This window comes from Staurois parvus, unplaced genomic scaffold (genome assembly GCF_062004578.1).
Source record: "Staurois parvus isolate SC_StPar_1 unplaced genomic scaffold, SC_StPar_1.0 ptg000840l, whole genome shotgun sequence".
Classification (NCBI taxonomy): domain Eukaryota; kingdom Metazoa; phylum Chordata; class Amphibia; order Anura; family Ranidae; genus Staurois; species Staurois parvus.
Genome location: NW_028318636.1, coordinates 2,312,370 through 2,339,518, shown reverse-complemented (window position 1 = coordinate 2,339,518; position 27,149 = coordinate 2,312,370). Strand labels below are relative to the sequence as shown.

At 40.5% G+C, this 27,149-nt stretch overlaps 1 protein-coding gene across 1 annotated transcript; it reads left to right on the top strand.

Annotated features, from left to right (window-relative positions):
- Positions 1 to 18,375: 18,375 nt before the first annotated feature.
- Positions 18,376 to 22,502, top strand: LIF (LIF interleukin 6 family cytokine). Its single transcript, XM_089655412.1, has 3 exons — positions 18,376 to 18,391; positions 19,156 to 19,343; positions 22,044 to 22,502. The coding sequence occupies exons 1-3, from the start codon at positions 18,376 to 18,378 to the stop codon at positions 22,500 to 22,502; spliced, it is 663 nt and encodes a 220-aa protein (XP_089511538.1).
- Positions 22,503 to 27,149: the final 4,647 nt, after the last annotated feature.

The following is a 27,149-nucleotide window of genomic DNA, read 5'->3' as shown; positions in this document are numbered from 1 at the left end:
TCACGTTCTGCCTTGCTATCCGAGAGGGTTCCAATCCCTCTTGGGACTCTATCGCCTGATACAATAAATCATAAGAAGGTGTAAGTTTAACACCCAAATAAGGAAGAGAGGAGGTCCATTGAAACGGAAATTGAGATTGAAGGTGTGTCACAAGCGGTTGGGGAAAAGTTCATAGCCACTGACTTAGTAGGATTTACATGTAATCCCAAGAGATGAGCAAAATCAGTCAGAAGCGACAAGAGATGGGGGAGATAAGTGGAGACGAAAGATATATCAGAATATCGTCCGCAAAAAGGGCAATCTTATGATGCAATCCCACCAACTCGAGACCTGAAATGTCCAGGTGAAGCCGAATGCGAACAGTGAGGGGTTCAAGGGCCATGATAAAAAGAAGAGGAGACCGGGGACACCCCTGACGCGTACACCCTTAATTGGAAACCTAGAGGATTCAACCCCATGATAACAAACCGTAGCAGACGCGATACTATAAAATCTATAAATCCACTGAAGAAAATAATTTCCCACACCCCACCTCTGCAAGGCCCTCTGTAGGAAAGAGTATCAATGGCTTTAGTCATATCCAAGGACAGAAACATAAGATCATGGGACCGCAATTTTAGCAAAATGACTAATTAAAATAGAGTCGAATACCACCGGCCGCCTGGCACTGAGGCACAAAACCCACTCGATCCCTATCAATTAAGGTAGGGATTAACACATTTAATCTATTGGCCAGAGTTTTAGTCTGAATTTTCACGTCCACATTCACCGGAAAAATAGGGCGATAATTCGACCATGATTGTTGATCCTTCTCTGGATCCCTGGTTTAGAAATCATCAAAATCTGTGCCTTTAGCATTTCCAAAGTCAGCTGACCATCCTGCTTAAGCTGATTGAATACCTGGACCAAAACAGGAACTACAATATCGCTAAATTTTTTATAGAAGAAAGCCGTAAAATTACCTGGGCCAGCACGCTCATGCACCTTTAAAGATTGAATCATCTGCCGAAGCTCATCCTGTGTAATATCAGCACCCAACATGTCCCTTTGAACGTCTGTTATATGAGGTAAAGGAGTCTCCCGAAGGAACATGTCAATGACATCAGCTGGGGCATCCCCCGAAGTTCTAAGACACTTCCTAGTTTTCAGAGTATAATGATGTCCTCAAGTGGCAAACGATTGTAACCTATTAGCTAACATAGTCCCTATTTTGTTGCCATTCGCATAAAACTTCTGACAAGGCCATCGCAGATAGCGCTCAGCCTTGTCAGTCAGATAAAGATTGAGATCTGTGTGAAGACGCTCTACCTTCTGTCGGAGATCAGCCATTGGAGACCTCTTAAACAGCACTGTAACCCTTTCAAGCTCACATTCCAAATTCTGCCGATGTTGGTCCTGTTCCTTCACCGCCTGGAAGCCAACTGTGTGATTTGGCCCCTAATAACCACTTTATATGCTTCCCAAAGAGTAACAGATGAAGAGACCATACCTAAATTATTCCGAAAGTAATCCAAGGAGTGGATCCGAACATCCTCAACTACAGAGGAAAAATAGAGAAGGGAGTCATTAAGATACCAGGAGGGAGCTCGTGGACACTAAGAGGGAACTGAACACTGCGTGATAATGGGATCATGGTCAGACAATGGAACCATAGGAGTCCTCATCGACAGTAAATAAGGGAGAAAAAAAGAGGCCACGAAAACGTGATCAATACAAGAATGGCTAGAATGAAGGTTGGAGAAAATGGTCTAATCCCTAGAAGTGGGATGTAATTCCCGCCAGGCATCAACCAGATTATGGGAACGGAGAATATGTCCAAACTCCATAGAGAGCGGAGAGGAGGCTGCTGAGCCCGCGGGAAATTGATCTAATGTAGGATTAAGGACTAAATTGGAATTTCCTGACAGCATAAGATGGTCCTTCTGATGAGTCTGAAGAACTGACAAAAGATGTGCAAAAAAACGAGTTTGTCTCTGGTTTGGGGCATAATATGTACAGATTGTAACCTCCACATTCTGCAGGATCCCTACAACTATCAAATAACGGCCTTGGGGGTCCGCAACTACTTTGTGCTCTTGAAAAGGCAAGGAACCCCCCTCTTCTTAACTGGGGCTAAGGCAAAAAAGACCTGGGCATAACGACCATCTAAAAAATGCAGAGTATAAGAGGAGGTCAGGTGAGTCTCCTGCAGGCAAGCTATATCGATTTTGAAGGAACGAAGATACTTAAAAACTTTAGTCCGTTTCTGTGGTGAGTTCAAACCTTGAACATTAAGTGACAACCAAGTGAGTCATGACAACAGACAAAAATCACTCGACCATGGGGGTGCCCCAAAAAACGCATCCCCCCTCCCCCCAAAGCGAACAGAAAAAAAGGGAAAAAGAAAACTAGAAAAAGAGTTACCACCAAGATGGAGGGAACCAGAGAAGTAGAGAATTCCATACACTAATGGGAGTGCCGTAAAAGTAAAAACGGAAACACCCATAGAATGCCACAAAGAGCAATAGCGATGCACCACGCGCATCCAATGGAACCCATGGGGCACAAGAAAATGGTACCCTACATCAGGGAACAAAAGATGGTGGCAGGTAGCACCCCGGACACCCCCCCCTCCCCACATATATCAAACCATATGCAGAATTCTTGAAGCAAGAGGAAGACAGTCACATACATGGAAACCAGGCACATGAGAATGAAACAGAAAGACACAATAACATAGTAACATAGTAACAATTGCAACATCTTGTCAAGGGGAGAAAATGTGAACAGGGGGTCAGACAATAGCGCCCAGTCACAAACACATATGGCAAACAGTGTGTAAATAAATGGGCAGAACAACACCCCATATACCCTACCCGTGCCCTCCGCTCCTCACAGGACCTCCTACTCTCTAGCTCCCTGGTCTCCTCCTCCCACGCCCGATTGCAGGACTTCTCCAGGACTTCCCCCATCCTCTGGAACTCCCTACCCCAATCCATCAGACTGTCACCTACCCTCCTCACCTTCAGGCGCACCCTGAAAACCCTCCTCTTCAGGGAAGCCTACCCCAACCTCACCTAACACCCGACCTCACCTAACAACTAACCTCCTCCACTCCTCCCACCACTCCATCCCCCACAGCCATCTCCTCCTGTACCACCTTCCCCTCCCTCCTAGATTGTAAGCTCGAAAGAGCAGGGCCCTCGAACCCCTCGTGTATGTATTGTTACTGTCTTGTCTCATGTTCTGTCCCCCCTGCTACTGTACAGCGCTGAGCATACCCTTTGGCACTATATAAATACTGTATAATAATAATATCCCAGCAATGATCGGGAGGAGTCGCCCGCTCCCAGGAACTGACTTCTCGTAACAACAGAGATAGAGAACTAACTATGTTTCCAGGCTCAGACCGTGGGCCCGCCGTCCCATCCAAAGAAGCACACCGTCGGGAGACCAAAAGTCAACCGACGCATACCCAATTGGGCTTAATGTGACCATCAACTCAGAGGCCCCCCCCCAAACAAATAAACCTACATAAAATCATCTGAACCAACCCAATTGAGGGCTTTGACCTGAGTAGGTGAAAAAAAACACAGAAAAACAAACCTCCACAAACCACCACTCCCTCCCCCATTCTCCCAGCACCTGCATAAAATCAAAGGGGAAGGCCCACCCAGCTGCCAAATTTCCAAAAAGAGGCCACTGGGACGGCAAAAAGAGAAACAAACCAACAACAAAAGAACATGCAGGTCAGACCATTCCAACCGGTTGGAAGTTCTGAGAGTGAAGCTGGGCCATTGCTTGGGATCTTCTGACAGCTTCTCGATTGGAAGACTTTCTCGGGCTGTGAAGTAATTGAGGTAAATGTGCTGGTGAATTCGTTGAAGAAGTCTGCGAAGTAGAGGTGGGATCTAGGAGATTAAGCTCCAACAGACAGCATTTAAGATCAGATGGATTAAAGGCATCATATTGAGACCCCTTATGCATAAAGGAAAGTCTCAAGGAAAACCCCCAGCGATAACGAATATAATTGTCCTGAAGAATTTGGAGATATGGCTTCATAGATCTCCTCTTCAAGATAGTAGTTTGGGAGAGGTCAACGTAAATCTGATAGGGGTGACTGAAACGAAAGGGTCTTCCTTTCTCTGGCTATTTGCATCACCTGTTCCTTCATTTCATAATAATAGAATTTCAAAATGATGTCCCGAGGTGGGCCTTCAGGGTCTGCGGCCTAAGGCTCTTTGTATTCTATCTATCTCCAAACAATCCACCAGAACATCAGGGATTAGCTCTTGCAATAGGGATAACACAGAGCCATGGAGATCTGTAATAGTCTCAGGCAAGCCCCTAGTACAAATATTACTGTGACAAGCTCTATTCTCCACCTCTTCCAGCTGATTCTATATCACTCTCATGGCCATCCAGAACTGTAATAACATCATCCATTCTGTGTTCTAGGAGAGCAGCCCTCTCACCCACATTTCTAAGTTCTTTGAGTAAATCTGCTGATAATTTGCAAGAGATCTTGTCAAGTTCCTCCCGAACAATCCCTTGAATCTAACCCAACAGAACCGAATCCTGATCCGTGCGGGATGGCTGCAGGGCAGAGGGAAACTGTAAAGAGCTGTCAACTGAATCCTCCGAGTCTCCTAAGGACCACCTCGTGGTCTCATCTGCAGGGGGGGCCGAAGTCATCTTGGAAGGGAGTTGGCACTGCAGCTTAGGATCAGCCTGCTGCTTGGACCGGACTCAATCTGGAGGAGCCATGGCTACCTTTCCCTTCCCCACTCACTCCGTTACTCGCAGAGACCAGCGTGGACTCAATGGGCTCCTTCTAGCCAGAGGGAGAGGAGGCGAAGTGTCCGGGGTGAGAAGAGCTAGATCAAATTGTGGCCACGCATGCGCCCCCCTCCGTTACATTTTTTTATGCGTTTTTGATGCGTTCCAAGTGCTTATTTTCCTTTTTTTGGGTCATTTGGGGTCTGGTGCATTTTTGATGCGTTTTTAATGCATTTCAGTGTGTTTGGCGTGTTCTCGATGCCTTTTACTGCATTCCAGTACAGTTCTGTGCAGGAAAAATGCAGCATGATCTGCTTTTTTTCTGAACCGAAACACACTGGAACTGCAAGCACTGGTGTGAACTATTTGACAACCATGTAACCTAATTTCTGTGCGTTCTGTGCCCTTAAAACACACAGTTCATGTCATTCTTGTGTGGCTATGGAGGAATATATTTAAATGAATATTTTTGTTCCAGAAGTTCAGCTTCAGGTCCACAAGGTCTGATTTTTGCAAGCAACACTCAAATTAGGAGCATGGCATGCAGGGACGTTGGTGGATAATGACCGCCTTCAGATATCTATTTGTTTAAAGTGGAGTTCCAGTCAGTTTTGTGTTTATTAAATGTCAGCAGCTACAAAAACTGTAGCCGCTGACTTTTAATAAACACGCACTCACCTGTCCCAGGGTCCCGCGATGTGCTCACCCATGCTGTCCCTTCTCTGCCTCTTCTCTCCATGGCATCACAACTGTGGGCACCAGGCTATGACAACTTGCGACTTCACAGCTGGGTGCCCACTGCGCATGCACATTCTGATTGGTCCGGCAGTCTTCTAGGACCTGTGAAGTGTCCCAGAAGACTGCATGAGTTTGGAGGGGGCCGAACGTCTGGCTCACTTCGCTGTGGTGAACTGAGCCAGAAGTGGGAACGGGTACCTGTCAAAACCTGGTACCTGCCCCCCCCCCCCAAAGGTGCCAAGTAAGGCAGTGGAGGGGGGAGGAGGCAAACAAGCGGAGCTTCCACTTTTGAGTGGAACTCCACTTTAATTCATCTTTAAGTGTAATTTACTGATGTTTATACTCAGCATCTTGTTGACAAAAGATCCTGAGTAAAATGTTTCCTAAAGACCCAAATACAGGTATATGCAAGTGTAAAAGTCTTCTTCGTTGCCAGTATTGCACTATACGTGTATTTACAAGCGTATAGGTATGTAAACACGTGTACACACGTAAATTACTGCGCTCAAATGTAAAAATGTTCTACGGCTCTGTACTCATTGCTCTATTACTTATCTTTACACACCTAATTGTATGGTTCCATAGAAAACAATGCATCTATATCGAAATCAGTAAAAAACATGGTGTTTTTTTACTCCTGTGTGCAAGAGGTATAAGAGCTGCTGAGCCATGTTGAATCCTTGCCATGCTCCACTACATCCATTTCCGGACCAGCGATGTACCCGTACAGCACTGGACTTTCGGTGGCTTATCGGAGTGATGCCTGTTTTTTTAGAGCCAGCTCTCTTGTACAAGCAATCAGATTGACTAACTAGCCACTCAATTGCTTGTAAAAGCAGCAAGAGGAACGTCCCAATGTCCCCCCCCCCCCTCATGTCCCCTTTTGCGGCTCTCTCAGGATCTCCCACTGAGAGCCCTGAGTGACCAGTGAACGCATACACTGGCTGGCCGGACAGCTGAACATAGCCGGTATCGGCTTTGATTAGCTCTCCTTTATAGTAAACCAGAAGCGATGAACTGACATCATTTCCAGTTTACTCAAAAACTTTTGGCACCAGTTTCAAAAATCTGAAAGCATTCAAAAACACTGATCTTGGTGTTTTGAATGCTTTCAATTGCAGAGGAGGGATTTGGGGTCTTATAGACCCCGGATCCCTCCATAAACAATACCTGGCATGTGTCTACTGCTGTCACAGGGGATGTTTGCATTCCTTGTGACAGCAATAAAAGTGATGAAAAAAAAAATTAAAGCAACAGTGTAAAAATAATAAAAAGAAAAATTAATATTTAAAATTTTTTTAAAGTGTCCCCATCCAAAGGTGAACGCACATGTTGGTCCTGCATGCACGCAAACAGCGATTCTCCCACACATGGGAGGTATCGCCACAAACATCAGATAATGGGCAGTAATTCTGTAAAGTTAAAGAGGTAACCTGTAAAGGCTTTTAAAGTGTCACCCATGAAGAGTACAATTTACTTTGTCGCAGACGTGCGCAATTTTAGAGCATGACATGTTTGGTATCTTTTTAATCAGCGTAACATCATCTTTTATACTTCACAAAAAATGGGTTATGTATTGTGTTTTTCTGCAATAAAATTCTAAAAAGATTATTTTTTCCCACAAATTGCATTTGAAAAACTGCTGTGCAAATACTGCGAGAGAAAGGAATGCACAAACCACCAATTTATCCTCTGCTTTAAAAAATATATGTTTTGGGGGTTCTATGACATTACATTTAAAAAACATTTTTTTTTTGGCTAGAAAAACAAAAAGTGCCAGAAATGGCTTGAGGCTGAAGTGGATATAATGTAATTCAAATTTTTTGTCATTTGGCCATTTAGGGCTGGGATACATTAATTAGAAAAGAAAATGATAATGCTAGAAGAGTTAAAAATAAATGGACATGTGCATGGGGGAAGCACTGTCAATGTTTACATAATACAAAATGTCAAATATACAATGTACATTTATATAAAAATGTGTGCTCTAAGCATTTGGCAGAAGGTGCAGTGTGGCTATGTACTTACTTTCCTCCCAATAATCTGTTTGGCTTCACCATGTCCAGGCATGTCTGAGCACTGCACACAGTTAAAGGATGCTCAGTGGCAGACTTCCTACACACACATGAATGATTCAAGGGATCTGCTTCATATAGCTGTCCTTCTGGCCAAACATAATGCACGTATGTGGTAGGTATTTAGACTTAGGAAGGAACATGGTATTAAAATAGTATCTTTTCTGTTTGTCTTTTCTGTGAACATTTCTATACAGGTTTCTCACTCACTGTCTGTCTATGTAGATCATTCATTTGTTAGTGTGATACTTTATTATTGCAGTGAGTAATGGACAATGTGTATGAAGTGGAATTCCTTTCACTGCCAAGTGAAATATAACTGGTCTGCATTTTTGCCAATGTAATAGTATTTGAACAGTACCTTGTCATTATTTTTATGCTGATAGTATGGTCAGTCAGTTCTGTCTGTGGGAACAAGTACTGAAACTAGGAAATCTGGGAAATCTTACCATGCAGGAAAGGGAAGGACGGTAGTTAGTTCCTCTCTCCTCAGACTCTTACCCTAGGTTCACACCTAAACGGTTTCCGCCGCAGAAATACACAGCAGTCCATTTAACATGATTTCCTATGGGTCAGGTTCACATCTCCACGTTTTCACTCAGTGCGTTTTTTTGGAAAGGGTCAAGGAATTTTTAACCCTAGATTCACACCTAAGCGTTTTCTGCAGTGTTTTGGAAAAACGCACTACAGTCCATTTAACATGATATCCTATGGGACATCTTCACATCTGCATGTTTTCACCCGGTGCGTTTTTTGGAAAGGGTCAGGGACTTTTTTGAATGCAAAAAGTTGTGTTTTTTGTTCTATAGACTTCAATGAAAATGCTGCAGAAAAGCATGTAGTGTGTTTTTTCTGTGTTTTTGCTGCGTTTTGCGTTTTAAATCAGCCTAGCAACAAGAATTTTTTTTTTTTTTTAAAAAGTAAAATGCATCAAAAACGCAATGCAGAAATGGCTCAGACACAACCTGCATAGGTGTGAGGAGCCTAGCCTTATACGCAAAAAGTTGTGTTTTTTTTGTTCTATAGACTTCAATGGAAATGCTGCAGAAAAGCATTTAGTGCAGTTTTTCTGTGTTTTTGCTGCGTTTTGCGTTTTAAATCTGCCTAGCAACAAGAAAAAAAAAAAGTAAAAAGCATCAAAAACCCAATGCAGAAACTGCTCAAACGCAACCTGCATAGGTGTGAGCCTAGCCTTATATGCAAAAAGTTTCGTTTTTTGTTTTATAGACTTCAATGAAAATGCTGCAGAAAAGCACGTAGTGCGTTTTTGCTGTTTTTTTTGCTGCATTTTAAATCTGCCTAGCAACAAGTAAAAAAATGCAAAACGCATGTGCAAAGCTTGAAAAGTGCACTGCAGAAATGGATCAAACGTAAACTGCATAGGTGTGAAGCTAGCCCTACTGCTATTGGCTTTTTCATCTATACTGGGTTCTACAGGTAAGTGCAAAATAACCCATGGCAGTAGCTATAATGAAGTTCTGATTAAAGCATTTTTATCCTGCATCACTTGCATAGGTGGGGATATTTCACAAGAACTTCCAGGGTCAATCTGCCACTGAGCTGCTGCCTGCTTGTCACATACTCCTATTAGAAGGGTTATTCCCTCCCTGCTTGTGTACTCTTATAAATGACAAATAAGCTGGAACAGATGTTAGGCAACACATTAGCTGTTACGAAGCAACTGATTTAGGTCCCGTTTAACCTTCTGTATCATGTTAATGCATGTATTACTGTACTGTGCAGTAACACTTATGTGTTACTGTAATGCAGAGCCATTCATTTTGAATGCAACACACCTTAGTTGTAGCATATGTTGCATTACAAAGACAGGTCTTGTATCATTTTTACCACATTAGAGTTTGTTGGCTGTCTATTTATTTTCGGTAGGCTGCCTTAAAAGAATGTATGTTAAAATGCAACATAACGCATGTTAACGCACCTCAAAGAAAGCAAACAGGCTCTGAATCTCCAGAACTGAGGAACAAGAGGTTACTGATTATTTCAGCTGTGTCAGTGGTTATGTATTTCTCTTTTGTCTACTTCAGCAGCAGCGTAGCCCACAATAAAATTCCACTTCAGTCAGCTGACAAAAAGCGGCATGGCTCTTATTGATCAAACAGTTCCTGTTGAATTCTTGTGCAGTGATCACTGAGGCAGAATGTCAGATCCAAATATTTAAAAGGAACCTGGAAGCTGCCACTACTCGTTTGTTTTTGCATGTGAAAGCTATGGGGATGTCATCCTTTTCATTGCTTCATTTCATAGTTGGTCATTGGGCTTGATTTATTACAGCAAATAAACACAATTTGCACAGATTTATCGTGACAGTGCTGCTATGAAAGTCCTTTTTCAAGCATTTCCTGTTATGGGGTGAAAAATAGTAGTCTCCCAATGGTGCTACTGTGTTTTATTTATTTTTATTTTATTTATTACAGGTACTTATATAGCATCATCAATTTATGCAGCGCTGTCCACTGACATCCGCCGCTCCATAGAGAGCTATGGATGTTCCAATTGGCTCCGCCTGAAAAACTGACAGGTGGACCTGATTGGTCTGTAAGTGTGAAAGGGGCCTATATTGTCATAATTCATTCACAGAAATAATTTAGACTTCATGCCACTGTATTTTGTTTTTTTTTTATCTTCTAAGTAACTTATTCCTGCAGGGCTGTTGTATAGTCACATGACCTTTCACTGTTCTTTGGCATCTGCAGCTAAAGCTCTTTGGGAGGGGCTTCTATTATTCTGCTGATGTATGCTCTCTACAGTGTGAGTCTGTGTCTGCGCAACTCTGATTGGTGCTGTGCCAGTCACATGACTTAAAAGAAAAAAGTTTCAGAAGAGCAATTCAAGCTGCATATAAAAAACAGTTTTACAGTTCGCTGGAGTCAAAGATGATTGACACTAGCTTTCACTTTGTTCAGATGGCAGCTGAAGCTCTTTTTTAATTTTACAGGTATTAGCAATTACATTTGATATATTTAATACTGATTTATATTACAAGTTTCTTAGTGAACGTAATCAATCAGCATACTGTATCCCACCCGCATAGTGTTTAGCAAAAGGAGGACATGGGGGAGGAGGGAGGGGAGTATGTACGTCCACAAGTATGACTCCATAGTCATGTGGGCAGCACAGATAAGAAGAAAAGAGGAAATGAAGAGCTTAGAAAACTGAAATATGAGCATGCTCAGTAGAGGACACCAGCTGGTCTACACAATCTCAGTCTGCAATGAAGACACAGAGAAAATGGGAGGGAAAACTGAAGGAAGGATCAGCCAGGTATATTTCACTTTACAAAAAACAAGCGCTTTTGTGGCTTTGTGAGTAGGCACACTTATATAGCGTGTAATGAAAGTTTTTCATAGTCTGGGTTTAATGTCAATATAAAAGTGAAAAAAAAGAGAAAAAAGAATTGAAATCATATTTTATTAAAAAAATAAAAAAACACAACATGTCAATTGTTCATGGCACACAGAGCTTTGGCAAGCTAATATTAAAATGCAGTTTTATTTCTACATTGTATGTAAATGTAAAAAAATATTAAAAGCAGTTAGAGAGACCCCAAAACATTAGTGAAATTCACATTTTTATTTCAGGAATGCAATGGTTTAGCTGGTGCCGATTAAGATGCTGGAGCAGACATTCAATTGCAAAGCTAACTATACCACACAGATACAATGTGCACACTCAATGCACCGGTTTATACTCATGTCCTTTAGCAAATCAGCCCCATTTTCTTGCAACAGCCTTGTATGTTAGGTGTCGGTAAACTCCAGAAAAACAAAACAATCTTAGAAGCCCACTTTTTGCTCCAATATATGTCCTACTTTACTGTTATAGCTGCAAGCATTCTCTATGTGCACAGTTCAACCAAATTTCACTCAGGCCCACCGATAAATTGATCCCCTGTGGATCCCCTTGCAGGGCAGCCAGCTTCTCCCCATCTCATTCCCACCCGCTACACTGCAGAGGGTACCATAGGGGGATCGGTTCCAGTATCTGCAGCCCCCCTTCCCACTGTACCAATTCCTCTGTCTCTGGGCATTTAAAAAATATGTAAGAGTCTGTTCTCAGTGCATAAATGTTCTTTAGATCCATTCCAGATGTGTTTCTGCACACACATTTTTAATGCGTTTTTGATGTATCTGTTGCATTTTTTTTATTTCACTCTTTAGCATAATACCTTACAACATCAAAGCAAAAAATCAACCCAGCATGGTGGGACAACAACAAAAGTTATAAGCACAAAGTATGAACATCAGTTACACCCATATCGTATAAAAACAGTCCCACACTGCAGCACACATGAAGCAGCGGGTAATAAGATGAAATGTCGGTACGAGGTCAGTTACCCGGCAAGAGACATTGTACCGAAAGGTTAACCTGGGTCCCAGCCATGCAGGTTTGGGCCTCTAGAGTGATAGGTATGCAAAAGCTAGCAGAAGAGAGAGAGAAAGGAACACAGGAAGAGATCGAATGGAAGGGAGAGAGAGAAGAGAGGAATGGAAAAAAAAAAAAGTGGGGGGGGGGGTGTCTGGTGCATTTTTTATGTGTTTCCCGATGTATTCCTGATGTTTTTTCCTGTTTTTTTTTTTTTTATAACTGTACTGGGGTCCGGTGCATTTTTCTGCATTTCAGTACAGTTTTGTGCAGGATCAACATGTACTTTTTTTTTCTGGAACTGAAACGCACTGGAACTGATTGCACTGGTGTGAACTATGCCATTGGAACCTATTTAACCTACTTTCTATTAATTTTTGATGCAGAAAAAAAGCACTGCATGTAGTGTGAATTTGCCCTAAGAGAGAAATTTATAAAATTGTAAAAAATAATGTTTTAAAAATATGAAGTGCTCAGTCAAATGTGTTTTGCACTCAAAGAATGATCAGCATTTACATTGCTCTTCAGAGAGCATTTGGCAGGCCATGAGGAGGTGTATTGCCTCCCACTGCCTGCTTTAGTCCGTTCAAAATCCACTAGGGTACCACATCTGTGAGCATTGTAGAGCAGCAACATTCACTTGAATAGTTCGCATTCGAAAGGGGTATAATTCCTAGTGTGGCTGCATCATGTGTACATCCTCAGTCACTGCCTCTGCAGATAAAGGGGGCAGTCATTAGGGGTTTTACTGCCTTCAACCTCACATGAGCATGAGCCCTAAGGACTCATTCACACAGGTACTATTGCCATGTGAACAGGGGCGGACTGACCATTCGAGCACTCGGGCACTGCCCAAGGGCCCAGGGTCAGTAGGAGGCCCCATGAAATGCCCCTGGTACTTTTTTATAGACTTTTTTGGGTGTGCTTTGAGTGTGGGCAAGGACACAGGGGTCCCATAATCCCCTATTGCCTGGGGGCCCCGTGAGTTGCAGTCCACCCCTGCATGTGAATGAATGGATTGTTCATGTGGATGGAGCTGCCTGTTACTCTATGAAGATGCAGCAGCTGTACAAACACAGCCATAGGATTTAACAGATGTGGGTGAGTGGCCCCTAATGCTTATTGTTCAAGGTCATACACCTGCACCCACATGCCTGTCAAATTAGGACCTACAGCTGTGTTCGAACAGCTGCTGTCTCCCCATAGAGGAACATAGGCTGCCTGCACACAGCTCCAAGTGGCTCCAGCCACATAAACAAACCACTGGTTCACACTGTACAGGCCACAGCGGCCATGTGAATGAGCCCCAAGACCTCATTCACACAGCAAGCTTTTTTTTTAACCCAATACAGATCAATGTTTAGCAGGAATTTTCTGACCCCTGAACTCTAGATTACTTACTCCTCACCTCTGGATTGTGCATAACTTACTTTTGACCTCTGCACTACATACTACTAACTCCTGAACTCTGTGTTACTTACCTCTGAACTCTGAGTTACTTACTTCTGACCCCTGAACTCTGTAATACTTACTCATCACCCCTCAACTTTGCATTACTTGCTAATGACCCCTGAACTTTGCTTTCCTGCTGACTGTTGAAGTCTTGCTTCTGAACCTCTGCGATATCTTCTTCTGAATGCTGCATTACCTTTTTCGGAATGCCGAATTACATTCTCCTGACCTCTGCACTTTGCATTACTTAAAGCAGAGTTCCACTAAAGAAAAAAAAAAAAAAAAGTCAGCAGCTACAAAAACTGTAGCTGCTGACTTTTAATATACATCCACTTACCTGTCCCTTGGTCCGGCGGTGTCTTCACCACCACTGGTTTCACCGGCCGTCTTCTCTCCCTCGCGCTGGCATCTTCAGTGTGGGCACCCGGCTGTGACAGCTTGCGGCTTCACAACCCGGTGCCCACTGAGCATGCAAGAGAAGCGCTGCTCTTTGTGAATGACCCCGTAGTCTTCTGGGACCTGTCACATGTCTCAGCAGACTATGGGGAGGACAACTTCCGCTTCCGATCGCCTAGGCGATCGAAGTGGGAGCAGTTACCTGTCAAATTTGGGCACCAGCTCCCCCAAGGTGCCAATTCTTAATGGGGAGCGGGGGACAAAGGCTTAAAGCGGAACTTTCCCTTTTGGGTGGAGGTCCACTTTAAGTGATTTAAGTCACCTTGTAAACAACCCATTCAGTTCCAGATAGAAATGAAAGGCAAAACATTTGTGTATAGATATAAAAAAAGAAGAAAACAAGTATTTATAATATTTTTTATAAGTGATCATATACCCTCTGTTCTCAGCTGCATAAGAACTGGGGGAGGAGAAACGGCAATACTCTGGTCTTCCTCGTGAATGGCTGTGCAGGGGGAGGGGTGTCAGGACAAGTCTGATTGAAGGAGAGCAGACTCCGTTCCCAGCATAGCTAGATAACTGAGCACACTGTGCTCTCCTGCTTAGTGTGGTCAGTTTTTGATTCGAAAGCAGAGGGACTGGAAGAAACACCAGGGATTTCACACAAAGAAAGCAATACAAAGAGAACAAGTACATGGTACAGCAGGCACATATCAGGGATATGAAATGTTGAGTTTACATATTTTTTACTGCTGATCTCTGAAATCTGCACTACTTACTCCTCACTCCTGGATTCTGTTAATTACTGACCATTAAAAACTCTTCATTAATTTCTACTTACCTCTGTATTAGTTACTACTGACCTCTGAAGTCTTCGTTACTTATTTCTGACCCTTGAACTCTGCGTTACTTACTCCATACCCCTGAACTCAAGCTTACTGCTGATGTCTGAACTCTGTGTCACTTTCTTCTGAATTCTGAACCCTGTGTTACTTACTTCTGCCCCTAAGCTCTGCATTACTAACGCCTCACCCTTGAACTCTGTGGTACTTAATACTGACCTCTGAACTCTGCATTACTTTCTTCTAACCTTTGTATTACTTGCTACTGACTTCTGATTCTGCACTACTTACTTCTGATCTCCTGTACTCTGCGTTACTTAGCCCTCAGCCCTGAACTCTGTATTACGTACTACTGACCACTGAGTTACTACTCTAAACAATTCACTAAACTACTGACCTCTGAACTTGGCAACACTCTCTTCTGAACTCTGTGTTACTTTCTTCTGACCTCTGAACCCTGTGTTACATAATACTGACCTCTGAACTCTGCTTTACTTTCTCTTGACATCTGCACTCTGTATTACTGAACTCTGAATTACTTATTCATCTGTGTCACTGAACTCTGCATTCTTGACCACTGAACTGTGCTTTACTTACTTCTGACCCCTGAACTCTGTGTTACACACCCCTCACCCATGGACTCTGCGTAACTTACTACTGACCTCTGAGCTTTGCATTACTTACTACTAACCCCAGAACTCTGCATTACTTGCTTCTGACCCCTGAACTCTGTGATGCTGACTCCTCAGCACTGTGTGTTACTACTGACTAGTGAACTCTTCTGAATGCTGCAATATTTTCTTCTGACCTCTGATTTCTGTGTTCCATATTATTGACCTCTGAACTCTGCATTCCTACTAACCACTGAACTCTGTTACTGAATACTGCATTTCTTTCCCCTGACCTCTGCACTCTGTGTTACCCACTACTGACCTATGCATTACTTTCTACTGAGCTCTGAATTATTTTCTTTTGATCTCTGTATTCCTTGGAACTCTGGGTTACGGTTTCTGACCTCTGCACTCTGCATTACTTACTACTGATCTTTCAACTCTGTGTTAAATACTACTGACCTCAGAACACTGTATTTTATACTGTTGACTTCTGAAATCTGAGTTCTTTTCTACTGACCTCTACATTACTTTCTTTGGACCACTGTTCTGCATTACTTACAGCTGACCTTTAAACTCTGTGTTACTACTAGTGACCTTTGAGTTATTTACTACTGACCTCTGTACTCTGCATTACTTATTACTGACTCCTGCATCAAAACCCTTCCTTACACCTGACCTGTCCACAATGAGTGACCTCCAGTCTCTCCCGTATGACTGTGTATTGTCACCAGTGCCTGTCTGCTGTTCATGTATTGTCATAATACTCTTTTGCATTGTTATAATACCATTTTGTCGTCCAGTTTTATAACAATTGCAGCATAAATGACATATAGAAGAAGTAAAAAAAATGTGGATGGTCATGGCAATGGGACCCAAGGAACTCACCAGCAGATGCATTAACAAGGTCTGGTGAGTACCATTCAGGGAGGGAGGAGGAATTTGGGCAGGAGATAGTTTTTTCATGGAGGGAGAGGGTTGTATTGGGAGGGTAGGAGAATTTTTATCTGTGAGGTGCACTTTGCATAACTTATTCCCATCCCCTGAACTTGTTGTGTTACTTATTATAATAATTGACCCCTGCATTCTGCACCTTGTGTATTCCTGCCCGTTACACTCTGCATGGTTTGCACTCCTGACCACTGCACTCTGTTCATTATGCACTCTTGACATGTAGCAGAGTAGGCTCGGATCATCTTTAACCATACCCCTTAAGTCCCTTTCACTGACAGCACAATTTGATCACACCTACCATTCAATGCAGTGCTATTAGCCCAGCCCCATTCAAGGTGGGAATGGTTAGTAGGGTGTCCCTGGATTTCATTTTGAAAATCAGGTCACTATAAACCTGCAAGGAAGCTCTCAATGTTAGATTGTAAATACTGTTCAATATAATGGTCTGACTTTATCTGTCTAATCTTGAGTCCTGATATGGAAGGGTATACAGTAAAGAGGGCTAAACAGAGATTTCAGGTATTTGTACTAGCATTATTTAAAGTGACACTGACACCACATAGTCACTTGTATGGAAGGAACATCCTATAAAATAGGAAATATACTTACATTTCCAGCAATGCATGTGTTTTAGCACCACTGCTTGGATAAAACAGCTGCACGAAGCCCCTCCCACACACACACAAAATGGTTCCTCCTGATGGCTCCTATATCCTTTAGTGGGAGAAACAACAGCAGGGGACAGAGGAGCAGACATCCTACACACCAGGAAGAGTGGAATACCTGCTTCAGCTGGGGAAAAAGTGGTGGCATTTATCACATACTGGGGTTTACTAAAGCTGGAGAGTGCAAAACCAAGCCACTTCTGCATAGAAACCAATCAGCTTCTAACCTCAGCTTGTTCAATTAAACTTTGGCAATAAACCCTGGAAGATGATTGGTTTCTATGTAGAAGTGAGTCTGATTTTGCACTCTCCAGCATTAGGAAATAAACCCCATAGTCTCTTCTATTACAGGGTGTACAAGTGACATTCTGTACAACTAACCCTGTAGTGTAGAAAATGTTTCAAGCAGAATACCTGTCAAAAATGATAATTTCAGGATTTCAGTTATATACCCTGCATAAATATAAAACCACACTCTTCTATTCCTGGCCCCAGGACAACTACTGTATTACATTTTCTATTTCACTTTCTATTGAAGTAACTATGGTCAGTAGAGTGGAAAAAGAAAATGAATCTTCCCATCCGACAAACACAAATGGCAATAAGAACCTTACTGAGGTTTTTTCTTTTTTTTTTTCCTCCTACTCCACCCAAAACTTTTTAAAATTAAAACACACTTGAATTACATTTGTTATTTTAAATATTTGCCTGGAGTATAAATTTAGCATGATGAAAATACATAAAAATGCAGACTAAATAACACCTGAGGTACGTGATCATGACGTGATCGTGAAAAAATGTATATAATTATTTTAGAAATAACACAATTTTTATACTGACATCTTACTAAACATTATTTCCTGAGAGGCCAGATATCGCTGCTAATGGGCCAAGGGTTTTACAATTTTTAAAAACTTCTACTGGCATTTATCCTGGCGCTGGAGGTACTGTGGCATCATCTTTTGATTTAAACAAAAATAAAAAAACAGAGGGCAGATAATCCACTGTAAAAAAATGTAAAGGGAAAACTGTAAATGAATATGGACTTTAATTTTAAACGTGCACTGCAAAATATACTTGTTCCTATCAACTTTACAACTTTTACTTAATGTCTTAAATACTTTTATGTAACATCTGAAAATATACTGAGTCAAAAAAAGTTTTGCTAAAGCAGACAGTGTGACTCAGCTGCCCCCCTTTACCACTTTCCCATCAGGGATTTTCCAGATTAAAGATGAGGTAACCCAATGGAAATACTAGACCTGATGAGCAGAGTAGTGCACGTTCAACGAAAGAAAAAAAAAACTATGAATGAATAATGAAATTCTCTTCTCACTTCCTGTACTTTCTGATTGGCTGAGAAGGGAAGGGATGCCTTGAATTGTTTGTTTTTTTTTTTATTCATTCTCTGCTATATAAGCCATGGTTATAAATATGAGGAAGAAACTCTCCTGAAACCAGCTATATTCCACAGCCTACCCAGGGGAGGCTTCAACAGAGTATGCAGCTTTTGGCAGGTAACTCATGTTCTGCACATTTAAAGAGACTGATTTGCTATGCAGCATTTGTTTCTGTAGGAAACTGGCATACCAGACATTTTTTTTAGAGTGGTTTTAAATATGTAATTATAAGCAGACTGCCTGTTGAACATAGTTTTTCTTTCCTTCGGAGATTTGTGAGCTGTTATGTAGTTTGTAGACTGATCGAACTCAATGATTCATAAGTTAACTTTTCTCATACAAGTGTGATGTTAGCGAGCTCTCATAGGCAAGCCCAGGCACATGACAGAATCAGTTCTCCACACATTTACTGCAGACACGTGTGGCAGTAACAAAATGCTTTAGCAGCTAGCAAGTACAGAAAACTGTGCCTTTACCATTGGGTATCTATAGCTGATTTGCTCTTTTGCTCTTTGATCTCTTTTTAATGTGTCCCATACAATATAAATGCTGATGTTCAACTTATAAACTTTATCAAACGATGTTAGCAAAATATAAATGTGTTTTATAAGTAGATTAGAAATTAAAAACTGTTTTTTTTTGTTTTGTTTTTTTACAAATTCTATACTTTTTGTTTCATGCTACTAAAAAATATAAAAAGTACCTTTTTGTAACTTCAGAACAAAGCAAAATCTATCCCTGTAAGTGAATAAAGGAAACGTTATGTGCGCATTAAAAGTTTTCTTACCACACAGCAGAGATGTTACAGCTCTCATTTGTCACAGGGATGAAAGCAGGCTACTCAACAGCGTAATGTGTAACATATGTTTTCTCCTGAACAGTGATTGTGCAACTACTGATTTTCCAGCAATGGGCTCTGCTATTGGGAAGAGCGAAGCCATTGGATGCTGTAAGCCCCCTCTGTGCACATGTCAACGAGTGCAACAAGAACTTGACTGCCATCATGGAACAGATCCAATCACAGATAAAACAAATTCACACGGAAGCTGGGCATCTCTTACACACTTATGTAAGTTAAATATATTAGAAAATGCTCTGTCATGAAAATGATTAAGGGGAAGTTGTCACATTCCTGTAGTTCTGCATGTTGCATCACCAGGTCTAGGGCTTAGATCATTTCCTGATGTCGGACAATAGGGTGTGTGATGTCTGAAGACTTTTTGACAGCCTATCAAATGCTGACAGAAACTGTTGAGAAGTTAGCTGATAGAATAGAATGATTTCTAGGAAGGAGGGGTGATATCTCCAAACCGAGGGTTTTGCAAGCTGTGGGAGGCTGTTACATTTAAAAGACAGTATCTTCTAGAAAGGGTGGTATAACCAGAGCAATATCACATGAAAAGTTCTTACTGTAACATGCACTAGTCCCAGGTCTTCCATTTAACCAGAGGAAGAATTACAGAATGATTTTCATTAGGTACTATAGATTTCATCATGTTTAAATTTATGGCATAGAAATGTCAACATTTCTCAGTAAAAGGCCATGACGCAATGTGTGCTCTCTTATACAGCACAGCAGAAAACGCTGCATATTTTTACCTTAGTATATATCCATGAAAAAGTACAAAATCTTCTCAATAGATCTATAAAGCTGGAAAACACTAATTTTGAGATGAAACTAAAAGAAAGATATGTCTTAACAGCGAAAACTGCTTCTCAGTGCACTGTCTGAATAGGCTCTAAGATACCTATTAACATATACAACACTCAACACCACCTCCTAAAGAGGCCACACAAGTTGACAGTTTATATCAAGTATAACTCACACATCGTGAAAAAGTCCGTTCTGGGTGCACTGTAATCCAGGTTATCCAAAAATAACAATTTAAGATTAGTGATACCATTGGACTGTTTGTTAAATGGGGATGACACAGCCCTGTCAGGATTTCTAAGGACAATAAAATTTAACATATACCTATCACTAAATTTGAAGTTTTGAATTAGGAATGATTAATCTCCCTGTTAATTTTGTTTTGCCATCTATGTACCATGTGAGAGACTTTCCTTTGCTCTTGTCCTGTACACAGAAGTGAAAGTAACTTGCTTCAAAGTAAAGGCAGTTGCCACCAGAACAAGTGACCCCACTGGAAAATGTCCTCACTGATGACAGTTCTGATGACAACTCAATGTTCTGGATTTTTCCTCCTTGTCAGTCCAAGGGGCAAGAGGGTTAATCTTGTCTGCTGTCATTTAGGCCTTAGATACTTTTAAGTGACTTTAGTGAACATGTAAATGCATAAGGCCTTTGGCACATGGGTGAAAAAAATGCTGCGTTTGTAGCCACATTTATTTTTATTTTTTTTCTTTGTTTTTTTTTTTTAAGGATCTGAATACAAGTGCATAGTTATCAATTGCCAAGCAAGTACTGTACATAGGAGTGAATTTGCATAAACACTGGCAAGAGAAAAGGATGAAGATGAATCTGATGCATGTATCCATGTACCCATGTTTACATGCTTATATATGATGTCTTTACGGAACATACTTTGCGTTTTTTACTCAGGATCTTACTACCAGCCTCTGCTAACAAGATCCTGTGTATAACCATCTGTAAATTATGTCCATGTACAAGAGGTCTAAGACCACAGTGCCTTTATGCAGGTGACAGAACACCAAACTTACCTTTAATAACCTCAATCGACTACTGTAGGGATAGGCATGGTGTTGGTCGTAAGCCTGCATGAAATGTTATGCAGTTTACCTATTTCTCTCAGCTGATTTTCCTGCTTTCAGCAGATCCTCTGCCAGATTATGTATCAATCTGATATTCTGAAGCAAGAAAGTCAATGTTATAACATAATTTTGTACAGCATTTTATATTCAGTTTAGGAAGACCTATTTATTATATTGGTTATACTGAGGGTTGCTGACTACATAAAAGCAAAGTCTGCAAGTTGTTATATAGATCGTGACCTAATCCTTTAAAAGAATGAGGTTGCCTCGAGGAAAGCTAGCTAGTGTTGTATGTTGATTATTCATCAGGGTGTGTTTATTTGACAGCTATTTTATCAAGAAGAAATTTCATTAAATAGCACTTAAACCTGAACTTCAGACAGAATAAAAAGACACAAATTAATGCAGTTCTTTTTTTTTTTTTTTTATGGATACATCATTAAATATATTATTTAAATGTAAGCCGTATAAATCCTGGAATTTGACTTATCAGGTATCAGCCTCTTGCAATGTACAACAGAGCTCAGACTGGAAGAGGGAGGAGCAGCAAAAGGAGCCAGTCAGTTGTGCTACAATGTTCAAAGAGCATGGCGATATGAAAAAAAAGAGCAGAGTGACAATGCATGACCTCATAGATGCACTGCTTCTGCTTTCACTGTCCAGTCACAGTCTCAAGGATGGACAAGACCTGTAAGGTCTCCTGTCCTGTCAGACAGGGCTGTGCCATGTAGCACAGCTATGTAAATCTCTGAACTGCATGAACAGAAATATTTCAAGCAGCTGCCATATGTGTATTTTATCTGTGTGTTTAACTGTTTTACTGGAGCTCAGCTTTAAAAAAAAAAAAGCTGCCTAATGACACAAGTGACTCTTTTACTCTCCACAAATAAATAACAAAGTATAGCAAAAACTTTAATACTCTCCAAACCTCCTAGATTTTTTCCCCAACATATTGTACAATTTAATGTCAATTGTACAAAACATACTAACACAACAACTGATAGTAAATACTAAACTTTACATGTTTTTCTTCCAGAACGATGAAAACCTAAAAGGCCTGCATGCTAACAGCTTGTGTAATCCGGGATCCCACAATCTTCCTAAATTCAACATAACAGATACAAGTGAAGAAGAAAAATTTATAGAACTGTATAAGTTCTTTCAATATATGAAGGCCGCTATAGGAAACATCACACAGCATCAGATGACACTGAATCCCAAAAGCAAGAGCTTGCATTCCCAGCTAAATACAAGCAAGGCCGAGATAACGGCTATTATTTCCAACCTGTCTTGTATTCTATGTCGGAGGTATCATATAACACAAGTGACTGTACATTATGGAATAATCTTTCCATCCTCAACATTTCCAAGGAAAACAATGGGATGTAAGGTGCTGAAGAAATACAAACATTTTCTTTCACAAGCAGAAAACATCACAGATGACTGGTTTAAGATGGCAGACAATGTTCAAGAACCGTTTACAAGCCAGAGATGAATTGGCCACAAAGCTGTCCCTACAAAAAAAGAGTAACTACTTACCTCTTCAAAAAAAGCAAGCGGAGGGCAAGAGCTGCTGGTGGGCAATTATCAAAAATAGGAAGGGGAGGTGCAGAAAATAGACAAAGTGACGTCACCAAACCTCACTCCAAATCTCATGAGAGTAATGGGCAGATGCAGGAGTGCCTTAAATTTCCTACTGCAGATATACAGCTATAAGGCTTTAGGCACAGAAATGCCTACGCACATTCACATTCCAGGATGTGCACTGCTATCAATCTATGCTCAAGGGCCATTCTCCTGTAAAGAATGTAAATTTACCAGAAAACACACTGCAAACATGTAGCAGTGGGGCTTCACGTATATTTGCAAATGTATGCAACAAAAACCTCTGTGTCTGTTACAGTTATTAACCACACTCTGCAGAGGTGCCTTGACGTGGCAGTGTGGCTTCACATATATTTGCAAATATATGCAACAAAAAACATCAGTTTCCCAGTATAAGATATTTAGGCTAGGTTCACACTCATGCGGTGCGGTACATTGCATGTGATTCGCACAGGAACCACACTGCATTCCTGTGCAAATCACACGCAAATTGTGTGCGGTGCAATTTGAGCCATAGATTATGTATGGTTCAAATCACGCCGCATCCGCGCCAAAAAGGTGCAGGACCCTCTTTTGGGTCCACACTAGGATCGGATCGCATGGGTATTTACACCTAAGCAATCCGATTCTGCACATCGCACCGCGTTTTGCGGACCAATTTGGGGCGTTGTTAACATACACACCCGCAGTGGTTCGCATGAACGGGGTGCGACTGTGATGCGGTGCGGAATTCACACAGAAAACACTGCAAATTCCACACCGCATCAGTGTGAACCCAGGCTTAATTCAGTGTTACAAGAAATAAGAACATTGAACTGATTTTTGAAAGTGAATGAAGCTCCAATTGCCAAACAAAGTCTGCTCTGTAAGGCTACATGCACAGGGGCAAATGAATTTATGCTCCAAATATGGAGCCTGAAGTTGGCAGAAAAAAATGTCTTTAATGTCACGCATGTGCACGTTTATGCAAGAATGTACATGTGTCTATGAGCATTTACAGGCATATGGCATTTAGAAGCATATGGCTGCATTCACACAGCCATAAAAATGCATTTACAAAGGTTTTTTATTTACAGATCTGAACACAACAACATGATTTTCAATGGAGACATTCACACAGGTGCATAGACATGCAGTGCGTTCAGATCTGTAACACAAAATCCAAAAATCTGCATCAGCTATGTGGATGTAGCCTATGAGCATAAACTCGTTCGTTTCACTAGAATATCCAAACACAGCTTTGGGGCATTTTCTTTTTAATGCCTTTAAACATTGCTTTAAAATATGTTGGTAAACTACATAATGTGCATATGCACATTAGATAAGCTAGAGCTGCTTTCAGATGCATAAAAAATGCCAAATGCCTTTAAAAGCAACATTTATTCTGTCCATGTGCATGAGGACTTATGGTGTAAAACCAGAAATTTTGTATGTTTTTTTTTTATAGATCAATTTACTGATAGCTGGCCTGTGTATATGATTTACAGTATAAGATTAGTAATATTTTAGGTATAGGTGGGGTCTGATGAGTTCTACTGCCCTTTTCTAATTCTGTGAGACTCCATCGGTGAGATTTCTTTGCCTTAGTTCTTAGCTCCTACCCCTGCCTAGCAGCCACCATGAAGTCAAATTCCTCCTCCTAAAAATCCTGCAGTTAGACTGGGCCCTCCTCATACATTCCCTGGCAGGTGTGCAATCTTGGGATTTCAAGCACAGAATTTTCACTACCAGAGTTAGAAAAAAAAAGAAACCAGCAGCTAATTTAACTTTCCAGCATATCTCTGACAAATAAAATATCCACTATCGGTGGCCCTTAAATAGGCCAGGAGGTTTAAAAAATTACTAAAATGGAGGGGGGAATGGTTTAATAGACCTGTGTTTCAGTTCAATCCTTATTTATTATTATTTATTTATTTATGTTAATTTACACAGCTGTTAAACAAATCCCTAGGTTCATGTTCAGTGCATCTTTTCAATTTGAAAAGTATAGTTTTCTGTGTTTTACAGAAGTAGAAGAGAAGCACAGATTTATTTATTTATTTAATATATTTAGTTATTTATTTTGTCAAAATGTGATTTCTTTTTATAATATATATATTTAGTACATTCTAACTGTAGGACAGTGTTTTCTCATAAAGGTTTTTTCATTTCACTGATAATGTTTAGGCTGCTAAAACGATTAAATCCAGAAAAACTAAATCTGTCTGCATTCCATTTCACTGATGTATAACCCTGGTACTGATTTACAGTTCATTATGCCTCATGTAAGAGCACAGAATTCCTTGAAATCAGAACCTCCAAATGATAGAACACTGACACATGCACTGCTCTGAGGTCATTAGCCCCAACAAGTGTTTTTTTTTTTATTTTTAAAGGCACAAGTCTAGATATCTAGACATACATCTTTCAAGCCGTATATTTCCAAGCTAAATTAAACATGATCAATCCCCATATTCTCTCTTTCCTCTTTGAGTAGAAGTGAAAGCTACAACTTGAGATTCCACCTGCATCTCCACGACTCCACTATATGATCACTATTATGTCGAGCATTTGCCAGCCAAGTACAGGTAGCAGGGTACCACTGCTAGTCTGGCAAAGGGAATGGTAGAGGGATGATTGTTAACCATGCAAATGTGTCAGAAGTTTTGTTCAAAATGTAATTGATTTCAGCAAACCTCTTTAAAGGGAAAATACTTTTTTAGTTTTCTTTAAATATTATTGTAAAGATTCTTATTAACATGTCTTAGAATGCATTGTTGTCACCCAAGAAGAAGTACTGAGCTTGAAACTTCTTGACAAATATAGAAAACAAGCTGCCTTAGTATTCTATGCATATGATACAGCAAGTGCCTTTCTTTGCAGTAATTGCTAGTAAATGTCCACTGACAGTGAAATTCAGTTGAGTACATAGTGTGTGACACTTTGAACAGTATTATGTTCCACATATGCTTTGTGTGCTTGTTTCCTCAAATTTTCGTACAATCACGTGTGGCTTTGCAGACGTTAATGCTGCAATGTCACTTGTTTGCATTTTTGCTTAGATTTATTGTAACTGGGGTGGCCAAATAGGCACATTATGATTAAACAATAATAAGCAAAGCTCAGCAAAATAAACAAAATATGCGATGCAAACCATTTAAAACATAGGATTTCATCCATACCCCAAATATACTGGTGATTTCCCTGACTTATAGGCTATTGCAGCAAAACGATAAACAGGAATATGTCTGCAGAAACCATTTATCAGTGGAGTGGAACGTGAATGTACTGATCATTGTACTGCTTTTCTGTATATATAGATATTGGTATCTTTATGAATATTTATATATTTATTTTTGTACTTTTACAATAAATATTTATTTTGAAGTTATTTCTGGTATTGTTGCTTTTGTTAACATAAGAATATAAGCAAGCGAACATGTTTTCAATTCCAGATTTAAAAATGGAGATTATAGTGTGCACATAGCTGAACAAATAAAACATATTCTTATAACAACATACAAATTGTCCACATTGCTAAAAAAACAGGTGTTAAGAAATAGCAAACATAAAAAAATTTGAGTGGTGGTGCACCATTGTACAGTTCATCACACAGGATGCACCAAGGATAGGGTAGGACATGTCTTGGGTGCATCCTGAGCTCAAGATCTTTAAGCTTTATAAAATAATAAAGAATCATCTGTAAACATGATGTACATGGTGTAAACATGTACTGATCATGTACTCACAACCTAAAGAGCATGCAAGCTACTGATACATCCTCCAAAGTGTTCACATTCATATAAACTTGCTGTGATGAGGATGTGAGTAACATCCATGGTCACAGTAATGTTTTCAGAAGATGGATACCCTGCCTTCCAGCTGATGATTGCCATATGCTGTAACAACACTAATTTGTCATAAAAAATGTGCCCCCTCTAATGCTTCTTACAGCTCTTTAGAGGAATGTTTACTATCCTGTCCACATGTCCCAGCAACAGTCCATGTTTTAAGTTACAAAATATACTCTATACATGTGCAGTAATCAGCAAAACTGGGAACTTCTGAAAGTCAGTGATCCAAGGCAAAATGTGGGGTCTAACAGCAATAAAGGGGTAAACTTCAGTACAAGCAGTTCCCTTTGGCAAACACAGGGATAATAAAAGTATAGTTTTGATAGTTTCAGGCCTTCAGGGAATTAAATGATAGTAAGATGGTCCTCTTGAAAAACACAACTGATTTGACAATATATGGGCAACAAAATGGCATTTCTAACAATACATGGGCAATCATTAACATATATGGTCAACAAACAGGCAATTGTTTTATTAATTTGCAGGCAACAGATGGGATGTTGTTCAATACTTAGGCATCAAACATATAATTCAGTTAATACGCATATAATTCAGTTAATCAAAATAACAAGTCCTTATGCCAATTGCCCAATCCAAATTTTAGTTTCGGTGACAAGTAAGAAAAGTGTCACTATGTATGGGCATTTAGCAAGTATGATCATTTTGTTGCTTTACTAATCCCTAGCTGTGTATGCCTTTATGTC

Coding starts and splice junctions, on each gene's coding strand:
- LIF (XM_089655412.1), top strand. Junction 19,344..22,043: donor GGCATCTCTTACACACTTAT/GTAAGTTAAATA, acceptor TTTTTCTTCCAG/AACGATGAAAACCTAAAAGG.